At 42.5% G+C, this 25,232-nt stretch overlaps 1 protein-coding gene and 1 long non-coding RNA gene across 2 annotated transcripts in view; both read right to left on the bottom strand.

Annotated features, from left to right (window-relative positions):
- The window catches only part of LOC141139742 (uncharacterized), a 160,167-nt gene extending 147,586 nt beyond the window's left edge, over positions 1–12,581 (bottom strand). Inside the window, exon 1 of the long non-coding RNA XR_012243798.1 lies at positions 12,048–12,581. This is a non-coding gene — a long non-coding RNA (uncharacterized lncRNA). The remainder of the gene's footprint in view (positions 1–12,047) is intronic.
- A 2,401-nt stretch (positions 12,582–14,982) lies between these two features.
- Positions 14,983–24,422, bottom strand: LOC141141221 (uncharacterized). Its single transcript, XM_073628906.1, has 3 exons — positions 24,152–24,422; positions 19,878–24,059; positions 14,983–15,132 (listed from the first exon to the last, which is right to left on the bottom strand). The coding sequence occupies exons 2-3, from the start codon at positions 23,811–23,813 to the stop codon at positions 14,983–14,985; spliced, it is 4,086 nt and encodes a 1,361-aa protein (XP_073485007.1). The 5' UTR covers positions 23,814–24,059; positions 24,152–24,422.
- Positions 24,423–25,232: the final 810 nt, after the last annotated feature.

Here is a 25,232-nt window from a genome sequence, read left to right as displayed (position 1 = left end):
TGCTGGGTGCTGGACCAACAGGCACATGGCTGTCACTCTGCATATTGCCAGTGGCTGCATCATGGCACCCACTAAGTGGTGGTACCCAGTGCAGACATCTGCAGTGCCGTATTTAGAAATCATGGGTATCCCTCCCCCCTCTTTCCCCAATGTTTCTGTAGAAAGTTCTACTTTAAGGACATAAGCAAAAGTCTAACTATAAAGCTGTGGTCGCTATTTGAGGATTTAGTTCTAGGGTCCTGGCAAGGGTTTTCACCTGGTCGGTATAAATTAGACTTTTTGCCAATGTAATTAATAGGAAAAAAAAACGTAAGGCTGAAAATTTCTAATCAGAAAAGGTGGCAACCCTAGGTTTGGCGCATTGGATAAATAATTAAACAGGCATTTACTGTAAACTTGCCAGCTTAGGAGATGGCAATCCCCCACAGGTTCTCCTGTTATCTGCTACAGCTTTACTTTTCCTTTATGCTTGGAATAAACCAGCAGAGGTAGTGTGACAGTCAACAGTAAATGGCTTCAAACATGCTTGGGATGAACATAGATCGATAGTAAGACAATAAAGGTAACAAAAATTAAAAGAAAAACAAAAAAGACCCCCCCCCCACCAAAAAAAAAAAATGGGCAGACTGGATGGACTACTCAATCTTTTTCTGACGTCACTTTTCTACGTTTTTATGTTATTGCAATGTTTAAAAAAAAAAAAACAAGACATGCAATAATTCACAGACAGGATGTACTTTATTACAATATACTGAATAAAAATTATCATCAACTAAACAGCGCATTAACTTTGATATGTCTTTACACAGATGTAGCACCCTGGAGTTTAGTCAGGGAGCTCCTCACAAATTTACTTGCCAAGAGTAGTCATCTTGGTCGATTGATAGAGATCTATTGATTTCTCTCTAAGTTTGGCCTTTTGTGGTACTAGATATGAGAAAGGCAACCCAAGGTCAGGTTATGGGTATATGGTGTATCTCAGACAATGTGCAGGGGTTTTCTTGAATCCCTTGGCCTGCTGGGAGAACCTATATATTCAGGTGAGGTTAGGTGATCACTGTTCTGTGCCACCTGGACGGCTGTCTGGGTGGGCACGTGTCATATGCCCCGGTCTGCTAGGCCTATCCCGGGGGCATCTGGCTGCCAGGCTGTGTGAGGGCCTATCCAGAAGTAAGAGAGCAGCACAGGGTTGGGACTGCGGCTTGCAGTCCAACCGAAAGTGACGGTTCTGTCGGCCGGAGAACCTGTCAGTGGTCAGAGGTAGTAGGGAAGCTGTCGCCATAAAGGGACCAACCACCTTTACCAGTGACCACAGTGAGTAACTGAAGAAAGTACCAGAACTATAGAAGTAGTTGTAGTGGAGTTGAAAGAACTGTTACGTTTGAGTTAGGAACTGTTAAAGGACTGTTACCATAAGAGACAGCATTCCTGCATGTGCAGAAGTGGTACCTTGCTGGGGCCTTTTCCTGCATGGCTGTCCTCCTATTGAAGTCTCGGAGTCTGTCAATTGAATCTATAACTACGTAGCCTCCCTGGCGGTTTTCCTGAGTGTGGCTCGGGGTTAAAATTCAGGACCATTAGCGGTAACCCCAAGCCACACTCGAGATTACATTGCAGGATCCTGGTGTGGCTTTACTTACCTTGTCCCCGGGATCCTGCGATGTCCCCCGCTGTGTCTGCGGGCTCCGTCCTCCTCCAAAGCCTCTCCGTGCCAGGCTCCGTTCCCTGCGAGCGGCGCGACGCACGGGGGCGGAGCCTGGCGGCAAATTAAAAAAATTGTAAAAACATAACACATACAGTACTGTAATCTTACAGATTACAGTACTGTATGAAATTATTTCACATCCCTTTTGTCCCCAGTGCTTTGTCCTATGAAACTGGAGATTGTCCATAGCAACCAAAAACTGTCCCTTTACATCAAAAGTGGCTTTAGACCAGCTAGAAAACAGCGATAGTAAATTAGAACACTTGCAGAATTGAGCGATAGTGAATCGTGGGGAAATGTATTTTATTATTATTTTATTTTTATTTTTTTAATTATTTATTTTTATTTATTATATTATAATTTATGTTTTTGTGTTTCAAACTTTATCATACCTGGGATATCTACTAGACTCTTGTTTGGACAGATTTAAGTGTGTTATTGTTAAGAATTACAGACCTACAATATAAAACGCCAAATTTCCATGCAAAATAATTGTACCGCTTTCAGCACCTAAAATCCAAAATAATCATACCACCAGGGAGGTTAAGTGTGTCCTGGCCCTAACCCTCTTTCCCCCAAAAATACAAAAGGGACTGTCAAAAGAAATAAAACCTCTTTTACATCCAAAAAGTGTCTGGCACCCAATGACTTTCACCATCTTTGCACCCACTATGCCTCCCAACCCACTACATATTGAAGAATGTCAGCTATCTTTGGCCTTGGAGGTCCTCATTAGACTGGACAAGGCCGGAGACCTTGCTACACCACCAAAGAAGCGATAACAATCAGTAATGAGCAGTACTATATATCACAACATTTTACTGTAGTATATTCAACATACACTGAATGTGAAATGTATGGTACCTAACAATGTCATGATTTGTGCAGGAACTCTGCATATTTCGAGAAGATGCCATATTAAAGTAGTACTATAGGCAAAACTTTTTTTTTTTTCATTTTGGATAGAGTTTGGAGGGTTATATCCCCTGTCAGATTTTTTTCACCATCTGTGTCCCTTTTTGGAGATTTACCTTCACTTCATGTCTCATAGCCAAACAGAAAGAGAAAGGAACTCTCTGCACATTAAGAGAATCCTTTGGGGACCCCCAGGTCACCAGAACTAATGTCCTCGTTGGAAGATTTTCCCTCTATTACTTTTATGGGGACAACCAAAAATTTGGGGATTTTCTTTTCTTTCACTTTCAATGATAATGGTAAACAGGACAAGTAGAGAGGGTGAATCATCCTAATGGGAAACAGACAGCAATAAAAACCCAACAGGTGTTCTTTTTTTTTTTTTTTTAACTTAGTCCCTCCTCCCCCCTCCCACCCGAATTCACCCCCCCAATTTCCCCTCCCACCCTAATTACCCAGCGATATCTACTCTAGTATTTGCAACCTCATATAAACTTTTCCGCATACAACCATGTTTTTTTATAGGCTAACCATTCCGCCCATTTTGTTCCCTCCCGGGCTTCCTCTGCCTCTACCGAGAGATCTTCATCATCGCCAGCCTCAAGAATATAGATTTCGTTGACTCTAATTAACCATTCTCGAATGCTTGGACCTGCTATCTCTTGCCATTTTTTGGGTATTGAACTTTTGGCCGTATTTAGGAGAATGGGCATCAGGGAAGCATTGTACTTGCTCGTCCGACCCTCCGTCCCATGAAACAAGCAAACCCAAGGATCTTCTCTGATCACTGACCCCGTTATCTCTTGTATTATCTTAAGGACTTCTTGCCAGAATTTTTTAACAGTTGGACATTCCCACCAGAGGTGAGCCATCGATCCCCTGGCGGGACATCCCCTCCAGCAATTACCAGAGACTTCTCCCTGCATCTTGTTTAGCCTATCTGGTGTCATGTACCATCTGGCCAAGCATTTAAAATTTGATTCAATTGTGCTCACATCAACTGCCGACTTGTGTGTTGCATTGAAGATATTCAGCCATGTTACGTCGCTTGGTAATGTACCCAACTCAGACTCCCATTTATTGCAGTATAACGGTTTGGTACCAACGCCATCATCCCGCACTATTTGATATAATTCTTTTATTTTAATTTTATTTTTCAGAAATAATTTCTCAATAGGTCTGAGATTCTCCTTGTCCCTAATTGGTCCTGGTAGACTTTTAATAAAGGAGGCCAACTGATTGTACCTCCATATATCTATGTTCTTTAGGTCATTTAGCAGAGACAACTCCTGAAAAGAAATAATTTTACCCTTTCTTGTGATATCTAATAACTGTATTTCGTGGTTCCCTATCCAATTTCCTCCTACCTCTTTTAATCCTGGTGGAAAAAACTTATTTTCCTTCAAATATATGAAGGGTGAGTTGAATTCCCATGCCTTCTGTCTGTGTAATTGATCCCAAACCCTGAAAGTGTACCGTGTTATTATGTGTGTATTTGGACTTAACTCCCTGACATGTGGAGGGTTCCAAATTAAATGACTTATATTTGTGTTCAAATCTCTTTCTAATTTCCCCCATCTTTTCCCTATTGATTCTTTACCCCAAACTAACATTCGTGAGAGGACTATTGCTCTGTGATAAATCTTGAAGTCTGGAAGAGCCAGACCACCCTGTGCTTTGTCCCTGCACATGACCCCAAAGGCAATCCGTGGCCTCTTGTTTTTCCAAATGAACTTGGAAATGATGTTGTTCAAAGTTCTGAAGAAAGATGGTGCTAACGGAATTGGCAATAACTGCATTTTGTATAGGATCTTCGGGGCTAGAGTCATTTTAACAAAATTGACTCGACCAAGCCAAGATAAAGGGGAATACATACTTTTCTTTGTTTCTTGCTTAATTTCTTCAAGGAGGGGTATAAAGTTCAATTGATATAATTTCCTAAGAGATTTTGTTAATACTATTCCTAAGTAGTCTATTTTTTCCCGCCACGGAAATTGAAAGTATTCTTTAAGTTTAATTATCTCTTGTTTCTTTATATTAATATTTAGGGCTGCTGATTTACTAAGGTTCACCTTATAATTTGAAAGTTCCCCATATCTCCTCAGCGTAGCCAGGAGATTCGGGAGTGAAATCCTTGGGTTTGCTAGATAAAATAATACATCATCGGCGAACGCCGAGAGCTTGTGTTCATCGCCTTCCACTATACATCCGCGTATATCTGGATTTTACCTGATTACCGCCAATAGGGGCTCTAAAGTTAGGGAAAACAGAAGAGGGGACAGGGGACACCCCTGTCTAGTTCCGTTTTCCATCCTAACTTCTCCTGAAAGTATGCCGTTCACTTTGACTAATGCAGATGGGGCTTTGTAAAGAGCCATGATCCAATTTACCATGGTGTCGCCCAGTCCAATCGCCCTCAAAGTCTTTATCATGAACCCCCAGTCTACTCTGTCGAAGGCTTTCTCTGCATCCAACGACAGTAGCAGACCGGGGGTCCCTTTCGCTTTCATCGCCCCCATAATCAATAGTGATCTCACACCATTATCCCTCCCCTCTCTGCCTGGGACAAAGCCAGTCTGATCGGGGTGTATCCAGTATGACATTTTATCCTTCAGCCTATTAGCTATAACCTTGGCGTATAATTTTGTATCAGTATTGAGTAAGGCGATCGGCCTATAGCTCGAACACAGTGAGCTATCTTTCGCCTCCTTAGGTATTAAGGCAATCGATGCCATCAATGCTCCTTCACAGAATTCCTCCTGGCTTCCTATCTTGTTCCAGATCTGACAGAGCTTGGGGGTCAGAATATCTTTGAATTTTTTATAAAAATAATTGGTGAAGCCATCGAGTCCCGGGCTTTTCCCAGAGGGAGAAGCCTTCAAAGCCCGCTCAATCTCCTCCACCGTAATGGGTTCTTCTAATTCTTTTACCTCATTATCCGCGAGGCTTGGTAGACCTGCCTCTCTTAAAAATTCATCTGATTTTTCTTCCTTACCCTGAATACTGTCTTCACTTTGTTTAACTTTATATAGGGCTGTGAAATATTTTTGAAACTCTACAGCTATATCGCTAGAGGTATATTTAAATATCCCATTTTTATTTTGAATCCTCTCTATAAAATTCGTATCCCTCTTTTTTTTAACAACTGATGCCAGGTGTTTCCCTATTTTGTTGCCCCACCTAAATCTGTTTTTTGCGCTCTTGTACAGTATGCGTTTTGATTCCAATTCTATTAGATCTTTTAGTTCTTCTCTTTTATGGACTAACTGCATTAGGGACAGGTTGTGGCCCCCATTGGCTGATTTGTGTATTTGTTCCAGCTGATGTATTTCTTCAATTAGCTCCACCCTTCTCTTCTCCCCTTCTTTTTTCTCCTTGGCTTCCAAAGAGATCAATATGCCCCTTATATAAGCTTTCAACGCCTCCCACAGAACTGAACCTGAAACCTCTCCAGTGTCATTTATCTTGAGGAAGCCCGTAATTTCCTCCTGTATCTTACTGTAAATGGTTGGATTATCTATTAATTTGTCATCTAGTTGCCATGAGAATGGTGATCTCCGGAGTCCCGGAGTCACCACCTTCATCGATACCGGCGCGTGGTCGGAGAGTGTAGCCACGCCTATCTCCGTCTCTTTGACACAATCTAATAACCTATGGTCTACCAGAAAGTAATCGAGGCGGGAGTAGGACCCATGTACAGAGGAGAAAAAAGTGTAGTCTCTACTTTTTGCATGTTGTACCCTCCAAACATCTAGCAAATGGCAGTTATGCAGTTTCTGACTAATTTTTTTTGATAGTCTCCCACTCATTCTCTGGTTACCGACTGTGCTATCCATCGCAGGGTCTAAACAAAAGTTCAAATCACCGGCCATTATCACCTGTCCTGCCCTAAAATCTGCCAACTTGTTTAAGATGCATAGCAAAAATTTTGCTGGATTATTATTTGGGCAGTAGATATTCACCAGTGTAAAAACCCTTTCTCCTATTCTAATTTTCAGAAAAAGATAGCGACCGTCCCTATCCTCACATCTTTCTAATACCGTGAACCTAGTCCTTTTTGAGAACCCGATTGCAACCCCTTTGGCTCTCTTAATAGGGGAGTCGCTATAAAACCAGTTAGGGAAGCATTTAGAGAATAATCTAATGTGAGAGTCTTGTGAAAGGTGGGTCTCTTGAAGGAACACTACATCTGCCTTAAGTTGTTCTAATTCTCGCAAGACTTTATGACGTTTAAGGGGGGAATTTAGTCCCTTAACATTATAAGTAAAACATGAAAACTCTGTCATTTGATTATACATAATGCTGCTTGCTAGATTCACAGCTTATATTTTGCACTCTTTCCTTTAATATCTGCCGGGCCCTCCCCCTCTCTCTACCTCCCCAACCACCCTCCACCCCAATCCCCCCATCCTCCACCCCCCCCCCCATACTCCCCCCATCCCCCCCCCCCTCCCCCCCTGCCCAAATCCAGCAGTGTGTCTACTGCCCAGAGATATTACTTCTCTCGGCATGCGACCGGCCATACCCTTGGGGTGTGACTCTAATGACGGATCGCCTCGGTCGCCATGCCCCCCCCCCCCGGTCCGAGAGGAAGGAGGGGGGGGGGGGGGACATCGCGAGCGGGCACCCATACGGCCGCCCATCCCCACATCGGGTGTCCTCCCCCTCCCACCCACGCACCCTCCCAGCCCCCCCAGCCCCCCCCCCCATGAATTCCAGATGTCTAAACCACAGCCGTGCTTTGCACCAATTATTTGAATATGGTTGGTACAGGGATATTTAAATCATTGCAGAAATCCTGCATATTGTCTATATGTTTCAGTCTGCTTGTTCTACCCGCTTTCACTACAATCAGTGAAGTTGGGAAACCCCAACTATATTTCATGTTAGCTTTTCTCAATTCCTCCAGGAGGGGTCGCAACTGCCTTCTCCAGGCCAAAGTCTCAGCCGAAATGTCAGCAAAACACTGGATTTCAACCCCCTCGAATTTTACTGGTTGTGCTTTCCTGAGATTACTCCATACTTTTGCTTTATCTTCATAATGGTGGAACCTTATAATTATATCCCTGGGTTTATCCTCACTAACATTTGGGGGTTTCCTTAATCTGTGAACCCTGTCGATCTTCAGTTCGTCGTCTGGATTTCGGCCCAGGATCGGGTTGAAGATAGCTTTCATTTTAGCATGCAGATCTTCATCTCGTTGTTCAGGGAGGGCACGCAGCCTCAAATTTTGTCTGCGATTCTGGTTTTCTTGCGCTTCTAATTTGTAACACATGTCCCGTTGGGCTAGTTGTAGGTCTTTTACCTGTTGTTTTAGGATGATTATTTCTCTGCTCTGCTTATCTGAGGCCTCTTCTGCTGATTCTACCCGCTTCAGTAAATGACCCATGTCAGTTCTGACGTTGTGAATTTCTGTTTTAATTACCACTTCCAGTTTGGCGAACATTTCTTGGAGCTCTATCTTAGTTAGTGGTGATTCCATACTGGGGTCTTCCATCATATTTGGGGTTCCACTTTCTCCCCTAATTGATCCCCCGTTCGCCCCTTGGCTCTTCGCTTTTTCTTTCTTCTTTTCTTTCCCACTTTGCTGGTTGTTATCGTGAGCGGGATTTTTTGGGCTTCCCTGATTTGTCTCCTTCAGGTACTTCTGAATAGAGCTAGTGTTCAAGCTCTCTCTAGGCTGCTTCCCCTCCGCTCCCCTTTGAGGGCGCCCTCGCATGTTTGTTATCTTCTATCTCTGCTCTACCCCCCTCCACCCGCCCCCACCAACCCCACCCGCCACACCACCCACTATTAAATTCCTTATATCTATACTCCTCACTGTAAATCTTCAGCAGGAAGGAGGGGGGGGGGGGAGGGGGGGGGGGGGAAGGGGGAGGGGGGGCCGAAACAGGGAGACAGGGAGACAGGAGGCGAAACCGTCCCACAGTCCCCCCCTTTTTTTTTTTTTTTTTTATTTACACAGCAACAGAGGTCACAATATATGCAGTCTCTCCTGGATTGATGCCTTGCAGCTGTATGGTTCCACCATTACATGTTTGCAGGATTCTTTCCTGATCCACGATTTACGCAATATAGTTAATGTTACATTTACTTGCCTGAGTTCACCGGAGATCCCTCATTAGCTTACCGACTCAGCCACGGACTAGACCTTGTGTCCCTGGAAATTGTGGATGCTTTTGCGATTGTTAAATGTCTTATAATCCTACCATGCACAGCGCATGGTGTCCTTCCTTCATCCAGCTTTCCAAGGATTATTGGTGTATCAATGTGGGGGGGAGGTATTGGGATGCGAGGCCGTCCGGAATCCCTAAAAGAAACCGGTGCGTTCCCACAACAATGCAAAGAGGGCCGGGAGGGGAGCGTGGAGGCGAAAACACCGCGGGGGTCCAGGCGGTCCGAGGCGTACCGACCAACGCCGCCGCCACCGCTCTGCATGCGGCGTGATGTCAGCTCCACCTCGCAGGCAGCCTCGATCGTCGGAGCCGCTCAGCCGCCCGCTTCCTCGGCTCCATCATCAGGCCCCTCCCCCACTACGTGCGCATCACATCACGCACCTGGCCCCCCTGGTGGTCCCCAGCACTCTTTAAAACCCAACAGGTGTTCTAATACATGTGCACTCTATCCAAAACTAAAAAAAAGATGTCTTTAGTTATACTTTAAGCAGCCTGATAATAGCCCAGCCAGATGTGTGTTCAGATCCAAACAGCTCACATTGATTATGGCTGATGCATGGCAAAGATGGGACCCGGGGATAGAGATAAGGTAGTCCCTGCTGTGATAATAGGAGCCTTTGGCAGATATATATCCTGCCACTTCCCCCTGCACTATGCACTCACTAAAGCATACTGAGCACTTCCCTCCCAATCACCATCTATGGGCACAACTGGGTAGCCAATGAGTGCCATGTGTGCAGATATGCAAATAAAGCAGGGAAATGCTCACGCTGGTCATAAGGGTTTGAAGGGGCCACTTTATCAGCACTGGGAAATCTGGCCTGATAGAGCTGAAGGACACATGGGGGGCACCTGGAATCCCCTGTTGACCCAATATTCCTCCTGCCCCTCCAATTGGCGCCCCCCCCGCCCCCAAGTATACCACTGCTGCCGGGAGGACATCACCACAAATTCTTATTTGCCAGAGACTGCCAGTAAACAGCGATGGATAGCATCAATATCTAAAGCTGGCCATACACTATACAATTTTCCTGTTCAACTTTCCTTTAGATTTACCAAAACCATATAATATGAGGTCAAACCTAAACCCTTTCAATTTGTATGCAATCAGACAGGCCCTTGCACTACATAGTTGAAGGTAAATCTAAAGGAAATTGAATCAGAAAATTGTATAATGTATGGCCAGCCTTAGACAGTTTTCACTGGAAAAGGTATCCCCATTGGAAGATTTGCCCTCAATTCTTATTCACTGGAAAATGTTGGATTTCCCATCACTTTCTGGCTCTGTTACAGTGGCCACCAGGAGAAATAGTGACAACTGAAAAATTTTGGGTTTCCTTATCCCTTTTTGTCACCATGACAAACAGAGAGAGTAAATATCTGAGGTAGCAACATGAACAGCAAAAAAAAATTATATTAAGCAAAAATTTATTGAAAAAAAGGAAATTTAGCTATACAAACATTTTTACATGTTTATCTAAGAAAAAACACTAAAAAGACAATAAATTGGGGGGGATTTACTAAAACTGTTGCATTCAGAATCTGGTGCAGCTGCACATGGTAGCCAATCAGCTTCTAACTTCAGCTTGTTCACTTAAAGTGGTTGTAAAGTCAGGAGGTTTTTTACCTTAACACAATCTTTGCATTAGGATAAAAAGCCTTCTGTGTGCAAAATCCCCCTCAGCCCCCCTAATACTTTTACCTGAGCTTCATCTCTGTCCAGCAATGTCCACGAGTGTCTTGGCCAACTGGCACTCTCCCTCCTGTTTGGCTGAGACACCACAGCCATGCCATTGGCTCCCATTGTTGTCAGTCAAAGTCAGTTAGCCAATCAAGAGAGGGAGGGGGTGGGGCCAAACCGCAGCTCCATGTCTGAATGGACACACAGAGCTGCAGCTCGGCTCGGGTGCCCCCATAGCAATCTGCTTGCTGTGGGGGCATTCAACAGGTGGAGCACAGAAGAGAGACCCAAGAAGTGGAGGATCTGGGCTGCTCTGTGCAAATACACTACACAGAGCGGGTAAGTATAACATGTTTACTATTTTCATAGAAAAAAAAAAGACACTTTACAATCACTTTAAGCTTTGACAATAAAACCTAGAAGCTGATTGGTTTCTACACAGAGCTGCACAAGATTTTGCATTCTGTCATTTTAGTAAATAACGCCCACTGTGTTTAAATTACCCATTGGCTATGTATACTTTCAGGGTGACCATGGTCCCAACTGACACAGTATTTATTGGGTGACACTAACAAAGAGATGACATTCTGTAAATCTGACACCCACACTCTCTGATGACTTTGAAGGTCTTTAGCATCTGTCTGCAGACTTCCATTCATCTCTATAAAGAACTATTATCTGCTGGTCCCTGCAGGACATGGCGGGTGATCATTCAGTTTCACACATTATCAGGTCGAAACCATTTACAGTTAAACTACATTGTCAACTGGTGTCCTGCAGAAACAACCAGAGATGGCCAGAGGTCTGCAGGCAGTAACCGGTAGTCAAAACCATTGGAGAAGTGCAGATGTGACAACCAGGGATCTTAACTACCGTGCAATGATATCCTTACATCACACACATTGTAGCAAAAGGAGTAAGACTCCCTTGCTTGGCTTATTGATTGCATTTAAGTCAGAAGCTCATTTGACATTTATTTGAAGATAAAGTCCTTGAGACATAAGATGTTAACAGGTGATACAGCTCATCGAAATCACGTCAGTTTTTGTAGTAACACTGCACATTAACCAGTGAAATAATAAAAATGCTGTATGCTATAAAATGGCATTTATTAGCTGCATTAGAATAGGTAAATGGCCATGTTCATTAGTGAAGTGAATCACACCCAGCATATGTCAGAAAGCACCTCTCTGCAGAAGCAAATGGATTAAACTCATGATAATAGCTTCCCACCACTAACTGCTGCATTATTTCTCTGAAGATATTCAGGACAGTGACTTCCACCCACAGGGGACCTATTTTAATTCCCTTATATCCATTCAGTGATTGCAAATCCTTGTAAAAAGTAATTAAAGCATTCGAGAGATCATCTATAAAAAGAGATTGCCATAAAACTATTAATAAAATTTGGTAGTCCTCTTCAAACGTCTTACAATTGTTTTTTTTTTACAACTACATTACTGGCTGGTGACTATTAAACTACAGGTCTGGTAAAAAAAAAAAAAAAAAAGCTCATTAAAATCTGTGAGATCTAAATGCAGTTCCTTAAACTGGAATGAAACAAACTTACATGCAGCATTGAGAGGCTGTGGAAGAATCCTTTATCCGGGTGCTGTATAGTGGAGGCTCAGCAGGTAGAGGGCAGGTGAGCCAAGCCCAGGTCAGACAAAGTCACAGGAGAGGAGAATCATCTGAAGAACAGTCAGGCTTGTTCAGGATCTCTCCCTCTTGTGCTGATGATCAGCTTGCTGCAGCTGGAGGAGTAGGAGCATCTGAATCCCCCTGTCAGTTATGTATGGTGCTTTTAATGAATGAGGTGAAGAGGCAGGGGGCGCTTCCTCTCACCACTGAATGAGATGTCAGCAGGCTTTCAATAGAGTGGAATGTCGCTCCCCGCTTGATTCTTCCCACATTCTCTAGCTTACATTGTCAATATTCCGCTGTTCTGCTGTCCTTCCTATTGCCGCTTGGTTTAACACTGTCAACTGAGTGTCTTATCACTCTCTTTCTACATTATTAGCACTTTGTATCTTATTACATCATTCTCAGCTTTGGCAGAAAATAACATACTAAGAATTTTCAGGGACACTCTCTTTGCTGCTGTGCTGTTGTTCATAAAGGTACACTTAAATGAATAGTTTATTTTTTGCTTTGCATTGTGTACCTTAAAGAGCTGGAGGCTAAAACAATCAATGGGAGGTAGAGTATTTTTGGGAGAAGATTGTCTCTATGTCTTTTCTTTCAAAAATCTCCTTTCCCTTTCTGCTAGCTTTTTATTTCTGACTTAAAATGTTGACTTTGGCTTTCTGCATTTTTTTTTTTTACAAAAAATCTCCTATCCCTTTCTGCACATTTTTTTCACTATAAATCTCCTTTTCCTTTCTGCTAGATTTTTTTAAGGCTAAAAAATTCCCCTCGCTTTCTACTAGTCTTTTTTAAAAAAATCTCCTTTCCCTTTCTGCTAATCTTTTCTCACAACTAAACATCTCCTTTCCCTTTCTGCTAGTCTTTTCGTGTGACTTAAAAAATCCTTTCCCTTTCTGCTAGTCTTTTCTTGTGACTAAAAATCTCCTTTTCTTTTTTGCTAGTCTTTTCTTACAACTAAAAATCTCCTTTCCCTTTCTGATAGTCTTTTCTTATGGCTAAAAATATCCTTCCTCTTTCTGCTAGCCTTTTTATGACTGATACAGTAATCTCCTTTCCCTTTTTGCTAGAATTCTTTATGACTAAAAATCTTCTTTCCCTTTTTGCTAGCCTTTATACGACTAAAAATCTTCTTTCCCTTTCTGCTAGCCTTTATACGACTAAAAATCTTCTTTCCCTTTCTGCTAGCCTTTATACGACTAAAAATCTCCTTTCCCTTTCTGATAGTCTTTTCTTATGGCTAAAAATATCCTTCCTCTTTCTGCTAGCCTTTTTATGACTGATACAGTAATCTCCTTTCCCTTTTTGCTAGAATTCTTTATGACTAAAAATCTTCTTTCCCTTTTTGCCAGCCTTTATACGACTAAAAATCTTCTTTCCCTTTCTGCTAGCCTTTATACGACTAAAAATCTTCTTTCCCTTTTTGCTAGCCTTTTTACTACAAAAAATCTTCTTTCCCTTTCTTCTAGTCTTTTTATGACTAATAATCCCCCTTCCCTTTTTGCTAGAATTTTTTATGACTAAAAATCTGCTTTCCCTTTCTGCTAGCCTTTATACGACTAAAAATCTCCTTTCCCTTTCTGCTAGTCTTTTCTTAAAACTAAAAACCTCCTTTGATTTTTCTGCTAGTCTTTTCTTACAACTAAAAATCTCCTTCCTTTTTCTGCTAGCCTTTTTATGACTAATAATCTCCCTTCTCTTTTCGCTAGAATTTTTGATCACTAAAAATCTTCTTTCCCTTTCTGCTAGCCTTTCTACGACTAAAAATCTCCTTTCCCTTTCTGCTAGTCTTTTCTTATGACTAAAAATCTCCTTTTCCTGTCTACTAGCCTTTTTTGTGTTTAGATTCTTTTTATTAATTTTAACAAGGGATTACAAAAACACAAAACCTGTTCGGCCAACTTCTGACAATGGGGCATGACCGAAAAAGGTCTGCTGACCGACTCCCTGTCAGCGCTCTTAGCCAATGGCTGACCGGAGTGTTCTGGCCAGGGGGGGCGTCCCCCTGTCAGAACACAATAGCACAGCAGGAGAGATCGCTGTACTAACATTGCATAGTTAGTAGAATGGCTTCCCCTGAGCTGTTATTTTTTTCATTTAGCCTTGCTGGATTGAACAAAAGAAAACCTACTACTGTGTACTATACTTAATCCAAAACTAAAAAATGGCTAGCCTAAGAAAAGATATCAGCTTCATAAGGAGTGCATTGTTTTCAATAAGTCAGCCAACTCATAGACAATGAGACTAATTTACTAAAAGAAAAGAGATGAAGTTTCACCTAACTTATTCCATCACATGAAAAGCAAATTCCTCTTTTTAAGTGCGTCTGCTCATTATTGGATAGAGCGCATCTTCATTGAGATAATATTCCCAACTCCTTTTGGTAAATCAGTCTCATTGTCAGAAAGAGCACAATCACAGTGCAGAAAGCACAGCCTGAATGTACAACTATGGCTGTCCCTATCTACATGTATATTTACAGATATATTTCCCAGCCAGGTTGTATATATATTTAAAAGAATTTGAAGTATGTGAAGGTCTTACACAATACTAAATGATTTATAATCATTACTTTAGAAGAGTGCCCATTTACTCACCATGCTCAAATGCAGGCCTCTTTAACTCCATTTCTGACAACTTTCTGGATTCCTGAACACGCTCAGGGAGTATAAATTCTTTAGTCTCCCTCCCTCAGCAGCTCAGAGAGGCACATCTGAAGAAGCAGAGGTAGCTAGCTATCCATTGTCAGGACTTGCATGCAGGCAGCTGGACCACAGCCAAATAGCACGCAGCTTCTCTAAAAGATTTGGCTACTGTGCAGAGGACCTACCAGGGTACCCGAGTTCTGATGCTGTGGTGCTTTATCCTTGGTCCATGGATTCCTCCAGCTGTTCACCTTTGTTACCAGAGCTACCCTGGTCTTCATTGTGAGGGATGCTCTCTGTAAGGATAATTGCATGTAGAAGTGTTCTGAACTGTTTTATTGAAGCAGTGATTCTGAGCTTGACTCTCTGTTGTTATAGAGCAAGGGTCTCTAAACTTTCCAAACAAAGGGCCAGTTTACTGTCCTTCAGACTTTTGGGGAGCTGGACTGTGGCCATTGGGAGTATAAAAGGTCCCAATATCAGTGGGAAAAAACAATGCCCCAACTTTGGTGTCAGTGGGAGGAAACGTGCCACATCATTGTTGTCATTGTGCCCAATAGTTGGTGTCACTGGGAGGAAGTATGCCCCATCATTAGTGTCATTAGAAGGAATTGTGCTCCTGGAGTCAGGGGGGGGGGATATGCCCCACTGCGGTATCAGTAGATGAAATACTGCCCCAAGGGCTGGATAAAAGGAGGCAGAGGGCTAGAGGATAGAGTATTACAGAGACTATGCTATGAACCCATGTGTTACCCTGATTGAGTCACAGAGACATTGCTCTGAAAAATCCATGTTGTTGTGGCTCTTCTGTGTTTATACAATTTGCATTATTCTGCAGTGTATGAATTTTTTTTTTGCCATACTAGATCTGTTTTGCATTAGTGTTTCTAGCTTTGTATCTGTTTAGTAAACTGCAAGGTACAGTCCTCTCTTTTTCATAATTCCACAGATTACCCGTTCTGTTAAACTTGGCATCTGCAAACAGGATCATCCATGACAGATGGTGATGGGAGTGGTTCAACAACAGCATCCAGTAGTACCCCTTTAGGGGGAAACAGGAAACCTACTAGCTGGGTCAGGTCAGGGTGATTGGACCAAGAGATTGGGAGGCCTGATTTGGTCAAATGTGATCCCACCCATTCAGTTGGAAGAACTGGCCAGGGGAAGTAAGAATGTTAATCTTGCAGGATTCCAATAACAAAGATAGTTAACCACTTAGCATACTGACGCATATTTTAGTTTGAAAATGTGGTATCCTAAAATTGAAAAATATTGTAATTCTTTAAATGCCACCATCATACAATCACTATATGAAACTAAATATAGACAAAGGGACTTTATCTTTATATATGGCATTGAAGATTTCAAACACTTGAGTGACATATTTTAAGGTTTTATTAATGAACAAAACAAAACAAAAAAAACAGAATACACATAAAAACATGTTCTTAGGTATATACATTAAATAACATCTGATTTTAGACTGTAATGAGATCTCAAATATACCACAGGCAGGATTAAGTAGCTATGGACCCATATTGAGTGTTTTGGTCCTGAATTCCACTTCCTCAAGACATGGTTTCTAATCAGTGGTCTAAACATCCATCTAGAATAAATGTATATAAGTATATACATGGAAGTAAATAACATTATAAATGCCTTATTTTACTTAATTCTTTGTAACCTTCAATGCTGCACATGGACCTTTATTTTTTATTTAGGTCACTTAGACATGGTACATAGCCAAGTGGTAAAATTAATGGGGTGGGATAATCAATTCTGAAGTATGGAACTGCAAAAAATACCAGCCACAGGGAAATAGGCCGACTAGGGAGGCCTCACTGGGGTGACTCGCATGGATGACTGAAGGGACATTTTGTAGATGAACTGCTGCCTGACAGTCAGAGAAAGCTTGCAAGAATAAAAGACACAAAAACATATATAGTCCAAATTTCTTCTGGTTATTCCATCGTGAAAATGTATAAATCACCTTTGGTGCACCACTACAAACTATAACCAAAGTGATAGTGCACACTTCAGTGCTCCACTGCCACTTGCCAGAATAATAGATCTCAATACAGTAAGATTAACACACAGTTGGCTGTCAAACAACTATGACATTTTCTGTGGCTCAAAAGCATCCAGCCAATGTAAGGACGAACGGACCTCAAACCAGTGTAAACACTGTCATATTCACCTTTAGGATCCCCGACGTCTGACACACATCAAAGAAATAAAGCAAAGAGCAGAGTAGAGCTCATAGTGTAGTATTACAAAAGGCTTCAATTTATTTCAGTAAAATGGCTACCTCACAGTGCAAATTGCAGAGATAAAAATATAGCACGGCATAAACTGAAAAAAAAAATGCATCCGCGACTGCGGCAGATATGCGATGATGTCATGGATCAGAGGTCCCACCCAATATGCCTCTCCTCAATAGGCATTATCAGGGAAGGAGCCTCTTTGGAAGACATCCCTTAGAATGAAACACATAGTGAAAGACTAAACGGCGACATCATCACGCCTGCCACAGGAGCCGGTGGGCATTTGAGTTATGTCTTGTTACCTTTTCTTGTTTGTGAGTACATGAATAAAAAAAAAAATAAGTGTGGTTGGAATGTACTTCACGATTAGTATTTTGCTCTTTCCTTCTGTACGAGAGATGAATGCAGCATTGGTCTGAGAGATCTATCAGATGGAAACCCAAGCAGGGCAGTCTGGATGCATGGAGTGCTATGCCTGAGTATTAATAACTGTTACCATCCATCCAATTGGGTTTTATCTCTTAAGTGCTGTTATCTTTGCAAATGGAGTCTAACCCTCTGGTAAGCGGCAGGGTGGGTCTTTAGTGGTTGGTACACAGTGGTGATGCATTTGGAGAAGAATTATTTTCACGGATCGGTGGACTTTTGTTACATTTTTGAGACTCATGCACTTGGGACTTTAATAACATTTATGGTCACATTAATATGCAAAGCATTTATTTCACAATGTATTCATTGAGACTGTTTGTTTGCCATCATGATTGGGTTTATATGAATTATTTAAAGTGATAACACAACATTTTTTGTCATTACTGGAGGAAGGCCTAAAGCCTCATACACACGATCGGATTTTCCAAGGGGAAATGTGTGATGACAAACTGTTGGCGGAAAATCCGACCGTGTGTATGCTCCATCGGACAATTGTTGTCGGATTTTCCGCCAACAAATGTTGGCTAGCAGGTTTTTAAATTTTCTGCAAACAAATGTCGGTCTTGTAAACTAGCATTCGTAAAGGAGAATTAACATTCATGACGTGGCAAATTATGAAATCTCGAAAAGCAGTGCATATTCTCTTCTTCTTTAATGTAATAATAATGAAGCTGCTTTGCTGGTGATACTGATGAAGTTATTGCAAACTAATTTTCAAAGGCTTTTTTTTCTAGTGATATCAAGAATAATATTATGCTTTTTTTGGGGGGGGGGGGGGGGCAAGTTACCACAACACCATTATCACGTAGTTTTTAAGATCAAAGATACAACTATGTTGGTGTCCCTTGTTAATTTTACATTGTATTTTTTAAAATGTAACTGCCTACTTCCAAACTGTCATTTGAAGTAAAACACATAGCCAAGTATTACTCTACACAATTTTTTTTATTGTGCATTAAAAAAAGGAAACAAATAAAATTAGACATGCTATCTGCCAATAGAACTGTTATGCCCCTCACTACACGTGACTGAGGTGTATTCGGGCACACTGTTAACTCCTCTCATACCAATGCATTCCAGTAGGCGCAGAATCCTTTTGAACTTTTATTGATACAAGATAGAGTAAAACTGTAACAGATACAGACAAAATGCAATTAACAAAGATCATATAATTAGTGCCATCCTATCTATCTAGCTGAAGATACAATTAGTAAACATACCGAAGATGGATCCGGATGGCTAACGTAGAGCTTAGCAGCAGATGTGTATGCTTCCATGGTAGGAAAAGATGAAAATGGTGGAGGAAGCTGATGCAAGGCCTGATGGGATTGAAAGTACGGAGGCTTTGATGTACCAAATCTAGCCAGCTATACTAAATGACTACATGAAATAGATATAGCGCAGTTATGCAAAATGGTCGCTAGATGGCAGCATAGAGCAATCTAATTAAATCAAAAGGGTAAATAGGAAAATCTCAAGCCTTATTAAAGAAGGCATGACACTCCCCGCTTGGTTTCCCACGGATACCACACATCATGGCACTCCGGAGGAGAGTAACAAAATAAGTTCAGAAACAGGTCTGAGGAAAAGTTTAGGCTGGCCTTGCCTAATGACTTTGAGCTCAACTTTTCTGACGTTTCCATCTTCATTGGGAAACACTTGGGTTATCAAACCCAAAGGCCACTCGTTTCTCTTGGATTGAGAGTCTTTCATGAGAACGATGGCACCAGGCTGTAAGTTGGGTTTGCTGTCTTGCCACTTGTTCCTGGTCTGTAGATTAGACAAGTATTGTTTCTTCCACTTGTTCCAAAAGGTGTCAGCTAACACTTGTACTCTTTTCCATTGACATCTGTATAAGTCCTTTGTGTCTAGATTGACTGGAGGAGCTGTGATCACCTCAACTTTCTGAGTGAGCAAAGTGGAAGGTGTAAGCAAGAAAGGATCTTCAGGATCATTAGGTATAGATGTCAAAGGTCTGGCATTCATTACAGCTGATACTTCAGCCATGAAGGTTGTCAGAGTCTCATGTGTGAGTTTTGAAGCAGTAGCTCTTTGTAAGGACTTCCAAGTGGAGAATTTGTGGAAGCGCTTGGATCCCAACAGTTGGTTAGAAATTGTTGTATGTAGTGTGGAAACCTGAGGACGGATATCTGAGTCAGATTCAGGTTCTAGCAGTACATATGTCTCCCTTACTGGAGTGGTAGGCGCTGACTTGTACAGGAAGGGTGGTCCTATGAGCCATGTAGTGTCTTTGAGACGGGATGCTGGTACAGACCTTGTAGCATGATCTGCTGGGTTATGATCAGTTGAGACATAATGCCATTGGGTGGGCTGTGTCGACTTCCTGATTCTTAGGACTCTGTTGTGTACATAGACATAGAATCTCCTACTTTCGTTGTAAATGTAACCCAACACTACTTTGCTGTCTGTGTAAAACTCTGTGTCCTCGAGTTCTAGATCCATCTCAGATGTAATAAGTTTTGCTATTTCTACTGCTAGTACAGCAGCACACAGTTCCAATCTTGGAATGGTGGTTTCAGGACATGGTGCTAGCTTGGCCTTGCCCATAACAAACCCAATATGAACTTGGCCCTTGATGTCTACTGACTTGAGGTAGGTTACTGCTCCTATTGCTTTAACTGAAGCATCGCAGAATACACATAACTTTGTAGACTGAATCCTTGTGGGAGGAAAGTGGGTGTATGGTCTATGTACGTGTAGGTTGGATAAAGTCTTTAAAGAGTCTCTCCATGTTACCCATAATGTCTCTTTCTCAGGAGGTAGTGGAGAATCCCAATCACATGTGTCTGCAGTAAGCTCTCTAAGCAGAATCTTACCTTGGATGGTAATTGGTGCTGCAAACCCGAGTGGATCATACAGGCTGTTGATGGTGGATAAGACACCTCGCCGTGTGAAGGGCTTTGTCTCTTGGTCAACCTGAAAGGTAAGGGTGTCAGACTTGAGGTCCCAGTTGAGTCCTAGGCTGCGTTGCATAGGAAGGGAGTCTGTAGCTAAGTCCAGATCTTTGAAGTCGCTGGCATAATCTTGGGAAGGGAAGGCCTCCATGACGACCTTGCTGTTTGATGCTATCTTATGCAGTCTGAGATTTGAAGAGGCAAGCGTGCTTTGAGTCCTCTTGAGTAGACTTATTGCAGCTTCAGGTGAAGAAAGTGATTTCAGACCATCATCTACATAAAAGTCTCTTTCAATAAACTGTGTAACGTCTTTCTCACCTTCTTGGGCAGATAGCTTAAGTCCATAGATGGCAACAGCAGGAGATGGACTGTTACCAAAAACGTGCACTTTCATGCGGTATTCTGTAATGTTTTTAGTAGGGTCATTGTCTTTGAACCATAGGAATCTCAAGAAGTTCCTGTGTTCTTCCTTGACTTGGAAGCTGTGGAACATTTGCTGAATGTCTGCAACTATGGCAACTGCTTCTTTGCGGAATCTGATGAGAACACCAAGAAGTGTATTGTTGAGATCTGGTCCCTTTAGGAGGACATCATTTAATGAGACCCCTTGATGCCGTGAGCTGGAGTCAAACACTACCCGGATTTTACCTGGCTTCTTGGGGTGATAGACACCGAAGATTGGTAGGTACCAGCACTCTTCATTGTCTTTTAGAGGTGGGGCTATCTCAGCATGGTCATCCTCAAACATCTTACTCATGAATGAGAAGAAATGCCCTTTCATTTCTGTTCTTCTTTGAAAATTGGATCTGAGGGAAGAAAAGCGTTTCAAAGCTTGTTCTCTGTTGTTAGCAAGACGGGGTCTCTGCGCTTTGAAAGGCAGGGGTGCCACCCAGCTGTTTTCGTTGGTTTTGTAGAATCCCTGTCTCATTATCTCCAAGAAGATATGATCTTCAATAGATGGGCCAATTTTGTGATCTTCTTTAGTCCTTTGGAAAACTGAGCACCCTAAATGATCTCTGTCTTCATGACAAAGAAGATTAGCGGTGTAAGGGTTGGAATGAATTACACTGGCAGGCTTCTCTCTTACAAGGAATCTGTTGGTGCAAGGCTGAAATAGGGATGGACGCCCACCTTCTAGTGTCTTTGTAAAGAGAGAGTTCACGCTGGTTGGTTTGTGAACGCTCCCTAGGCATACGTTGCCTATGATGACCCATCCCAGATCCAGTTTCTGGGCATAAGGGGAATTGTGAGGACCATTGATTTGTTTTCTCACCTTGTGAACTCTGATGATGTCCCTCCCAAGGAGAAGTGCTATCTCGGCCTGGGGATCCAGGTCAGGGATGAGATGTGCTATGCCCTTCAGATGTCCGTGATGAAGTGCCACCTCTGGTGTAGGGATCTCCTCTCTATCAGTTGGGAACTGATTGCACTCGATTAGAGTTGGCAGGGGCAGGGTAGTCTGACCATTAAAGGATTCGATTTGGTAACCAATGGCTCTTCTCCCAGTTTCTTCACTTACCCCTGTACAAGTCTTAAGTAAGTATGAAGAGCCGGCTTCCTTGATTTTGAAAGTGTCAAAGAAGGCTGAGCTGGCGAGTGATCTGTTGCTTTGATCGTCCAGGATCACGTATAGCTTCACTGCCTTTTCTCTGCGACCCGTGGGGTAAACTGTGACAAGACAAATCTTAGAGCAGGATTTGTTAGACAGACCTTCTCCACAGACTTGGGTGCACCGGGGTGTAACTACAGGAGGTACTGTGTCTTGTTGCTCCCCGCCGTGCTCGTCCACTGTGGGTGAGGGGGTAAGAGTCCATGGCGCTGGCCCTGGATGTAGAGCTGTGTTGTGCTCTGAGCTGTTGCACTCAGAGCAGTTGATGCTCACCTTACAGTCTTTCCCAAGGTGAGAAGTTGATGCGCAGCACCTGTAACAAAGTCTGTTTTCCTTGAGGAAGGTTCTGCGATCTTGGAGAGTCTTTTCTCTAAAACCTCTGCACTTTGACAACGAATGAGGCTTCTTGTGAAGAGGACACTCTCTGCTTGGATCCTGTGTTGGAGATACACTTGTTTTGCGTACTGCAACAGGTGCGTCTTTGAAGTTGCGGGTTAGAGCAGGCTTACTTGACCTAGGGTGAGCAGAGTCAGATGATGAGATGTCAAAACTAGGATCATTTTTAACCTTTGCTTGATAGCGAATAAAGTCCACAAAATAAGAGAATGGTGGGAAGGGGACGTTGTGCTTTTGCTTGTACTTGGAGCCTCGTGAAATCCAGGTTTCTTGAAGGCTGTAAGGTAGCTTTTGCACTATAGAGTTAACGCCACGGGCTGTGTCCAGAAAGGCAAGGCCTGGCAAGTCTCCTTCTGCTTTGGCTATTTGGAGTTCTGTCACTAGGTCACTCAGTTCTCTCAGCTTCTGGTAGCCTTTGTTAGGAATCCTGGGAAAGTCATCTATTCTTTTAAAAAGAGAGTTTTCTATAACTTCTGGGGAACCGTAACATTCATCAACCCTTTCCCATATCATGCTCAGCCCTCTGCTTGGGTAATTAATGTTAATGTCTCTGATTCTCCTTGCATGCTCTGACGACTCATTCCCCAGCCAATTGACTAAGAGGTCGGCTTCTTCACTTGCATTTAGCTCAAGGTCTCTAGTTGCATTTCTGAAGGACGAACGCCATGCTCTATAACTTTCAGGGCGATCATTAAACTTTGCAAGTCCCTTTGCTAACAGTTCACGTCGTGCTAAGAACTTGAAGAAATCTGACATACCTTGATTGTTGTGTGAGTAGCCAGGGGGCGCTCTGTTGTGCCAGGAACTTGGTGGGTATTTGCGGTCATCAGAGATACAGTCGCTGTGTCTTTTAACCCGTCGTTCTTCATTTTCGATTTGGTCAACTGTGACGTAGTGTTTTGATAGCCTGGCTGCAGAATGTGCTGAAAACTGACTGAGTGCGGGTTTACTTTCTTGCTTGACGTAAGGCATGTGAATGGCAGGGGTTGATTCCGCTCTCGGTGCTGTAAGTGGGCAGTTGCCTGGTTCGGCGTGTCGCCGCACATATTCTGAGGTACGCTCTGTACCGTCGTCAGGAACGGATTTTCTTTCAAGTACGTTGCTGAGCCGCTCACTGGTGGGCTTTGCAAGTTCTTCTAAGATGTCTGCCTCGGCCGCAGCAGCCGCTGACTCCTTCTCTGCAGCTAGTTCCTCCAATGCAGTTTCCATACGTAACTTTTCTAATTTAAGTTGCATCTCGGCCGCAGCTTTTATTTCTTTTTCGGCGAATGCAGCTTTTATTTTGGCCTCCTTTGCCGCAAAGTCAGCTTTTACTTTTGCAGATTCCGCCTTTGCGCGGGCAATGGCAATTGTTTCGCTTTTCACTGACCTCCTTGTGCTTCTGGAGTAAACTTCTGACCTTGTTGTGAAGTGTTCTGACTTTGTCTGTGACATGGTGTCCGGCTATATGGAAGCTGATAACACTGCTGTATTACTGGCGTTCTGTATGATAGCCGTGCTTAGAAGCCTTTGCTGCTGTTCTGTATGCCAGCCGTGCTTAGAAGCCTTCGTTTTACTGTTATGCCCCTCACTACACGTGACTGAGGTGTATTCGGGCACACTGTTAACTCCTCTCATACCAATGCATTCCAGTAGGCGCAGAATCCTTTTGAACTTTTATTGATACAAGATAGAGTAAAACTGTAACAGATACAGACAAAATGCAATTAACAAAGATCATATAATTAGTGCCATCCTATCTATCTAGCTGAAGATACAATTAGTAAACATACCGAAGATGGATCCGGATGGCTAACGTAGAGCTTAGCAGCAGATGTGTATGCTTCCATGGTAGGAAAAGATGAAAATGGTGGAGGAAGCTGATGCAAGGCCTGATGGGATTGAAAGTACGGAGGCTTTGATGTACCAAATCTAGCCAGCTATACTAAATGACTACATGAAATAGATATAGCGCAGTTATGCAAAATGGTCGCTAGATGGCAGCATAGAGCAATCTAATTAAATCAAAAGGGTAAATAGGAAAATCTCAAGCCTTATTAAAGAAGGCATGACAAGAACTTAACCAAAAAGTGAATTCTATGCATCCAAAAATATAGAAAATATACCAAATCAAATCATTATTCAACCAAAAAAATAATGTCAAAGCAATAACTCCAAGGCCAACAATAAATAACACTTTTCTCTTCCGATTCCGCAACATGTCTGGTTGACGAACAGGCATTCAGAAACGAACTGAAAAGCACAAAATGAAAATTGCGAAATGAAGAGTGCTAAATGAAAAGCGCTAAATGAAAAGCAAGAATCAACACTCAACAAACTTCTACTAATACGAAATTAGCAGAAGGAGCCCAAAGGGTGGCGCTAAAGAGATGAAAAACCATGTAGTACGTTTAGTACGTCACTACGTTCGTAATTGTTGGCCAACAATTGTGTGGCCGTGTGTATGCAGGACAAATTTGGGCCAACGCCCTTCGGACAAAATTCCACGGTTTTGTTGGCCAACAATCCGATCGTGTGTACGAGGCATAAGAGTAGGCCTCAGGTGAACTTTATCCATGTACAAGTATAACTGGGAAGAGGTTTAAAGAGATGATCCAGGGTTGCTACCCTAATAGAGGCCTTATGGTTGCAGTGTCCTAGTTTTAGAGAAAGATCAATGCTACTACCAGAAACCAACAAGCCTTTTATTTAGTTGTGCACTCTTGACCTCAAAAGTGGTAAAATGCATATATATATATATATATATATAGAGTTTATATATATATGCATATATATATATGTAGAGTTTGGGCCAAGGTATTTAAACCTCCACATATACTATTCAAATGTTCTCTTTCTACAGACCCTTGGCTT

This window comes from Aquarana catesbeiana, linkage group LG04 (genome assembly GCF_042186555.1).
Source record: "Aquarana catesbeiana isolate 2022-GZ linkage group LG04, ASM4218655v1, whole genome shotgun sequence".
NCBI classification, from domain to species: Eukaryota; Metazoa; Chordata; class Amphibia; order Anura; family Ranidae; genus Aquarana; species Aquarana catesbeiana.
This window is presented reverse-complemented; position numbering and strand designations above follow the sequence as displayed.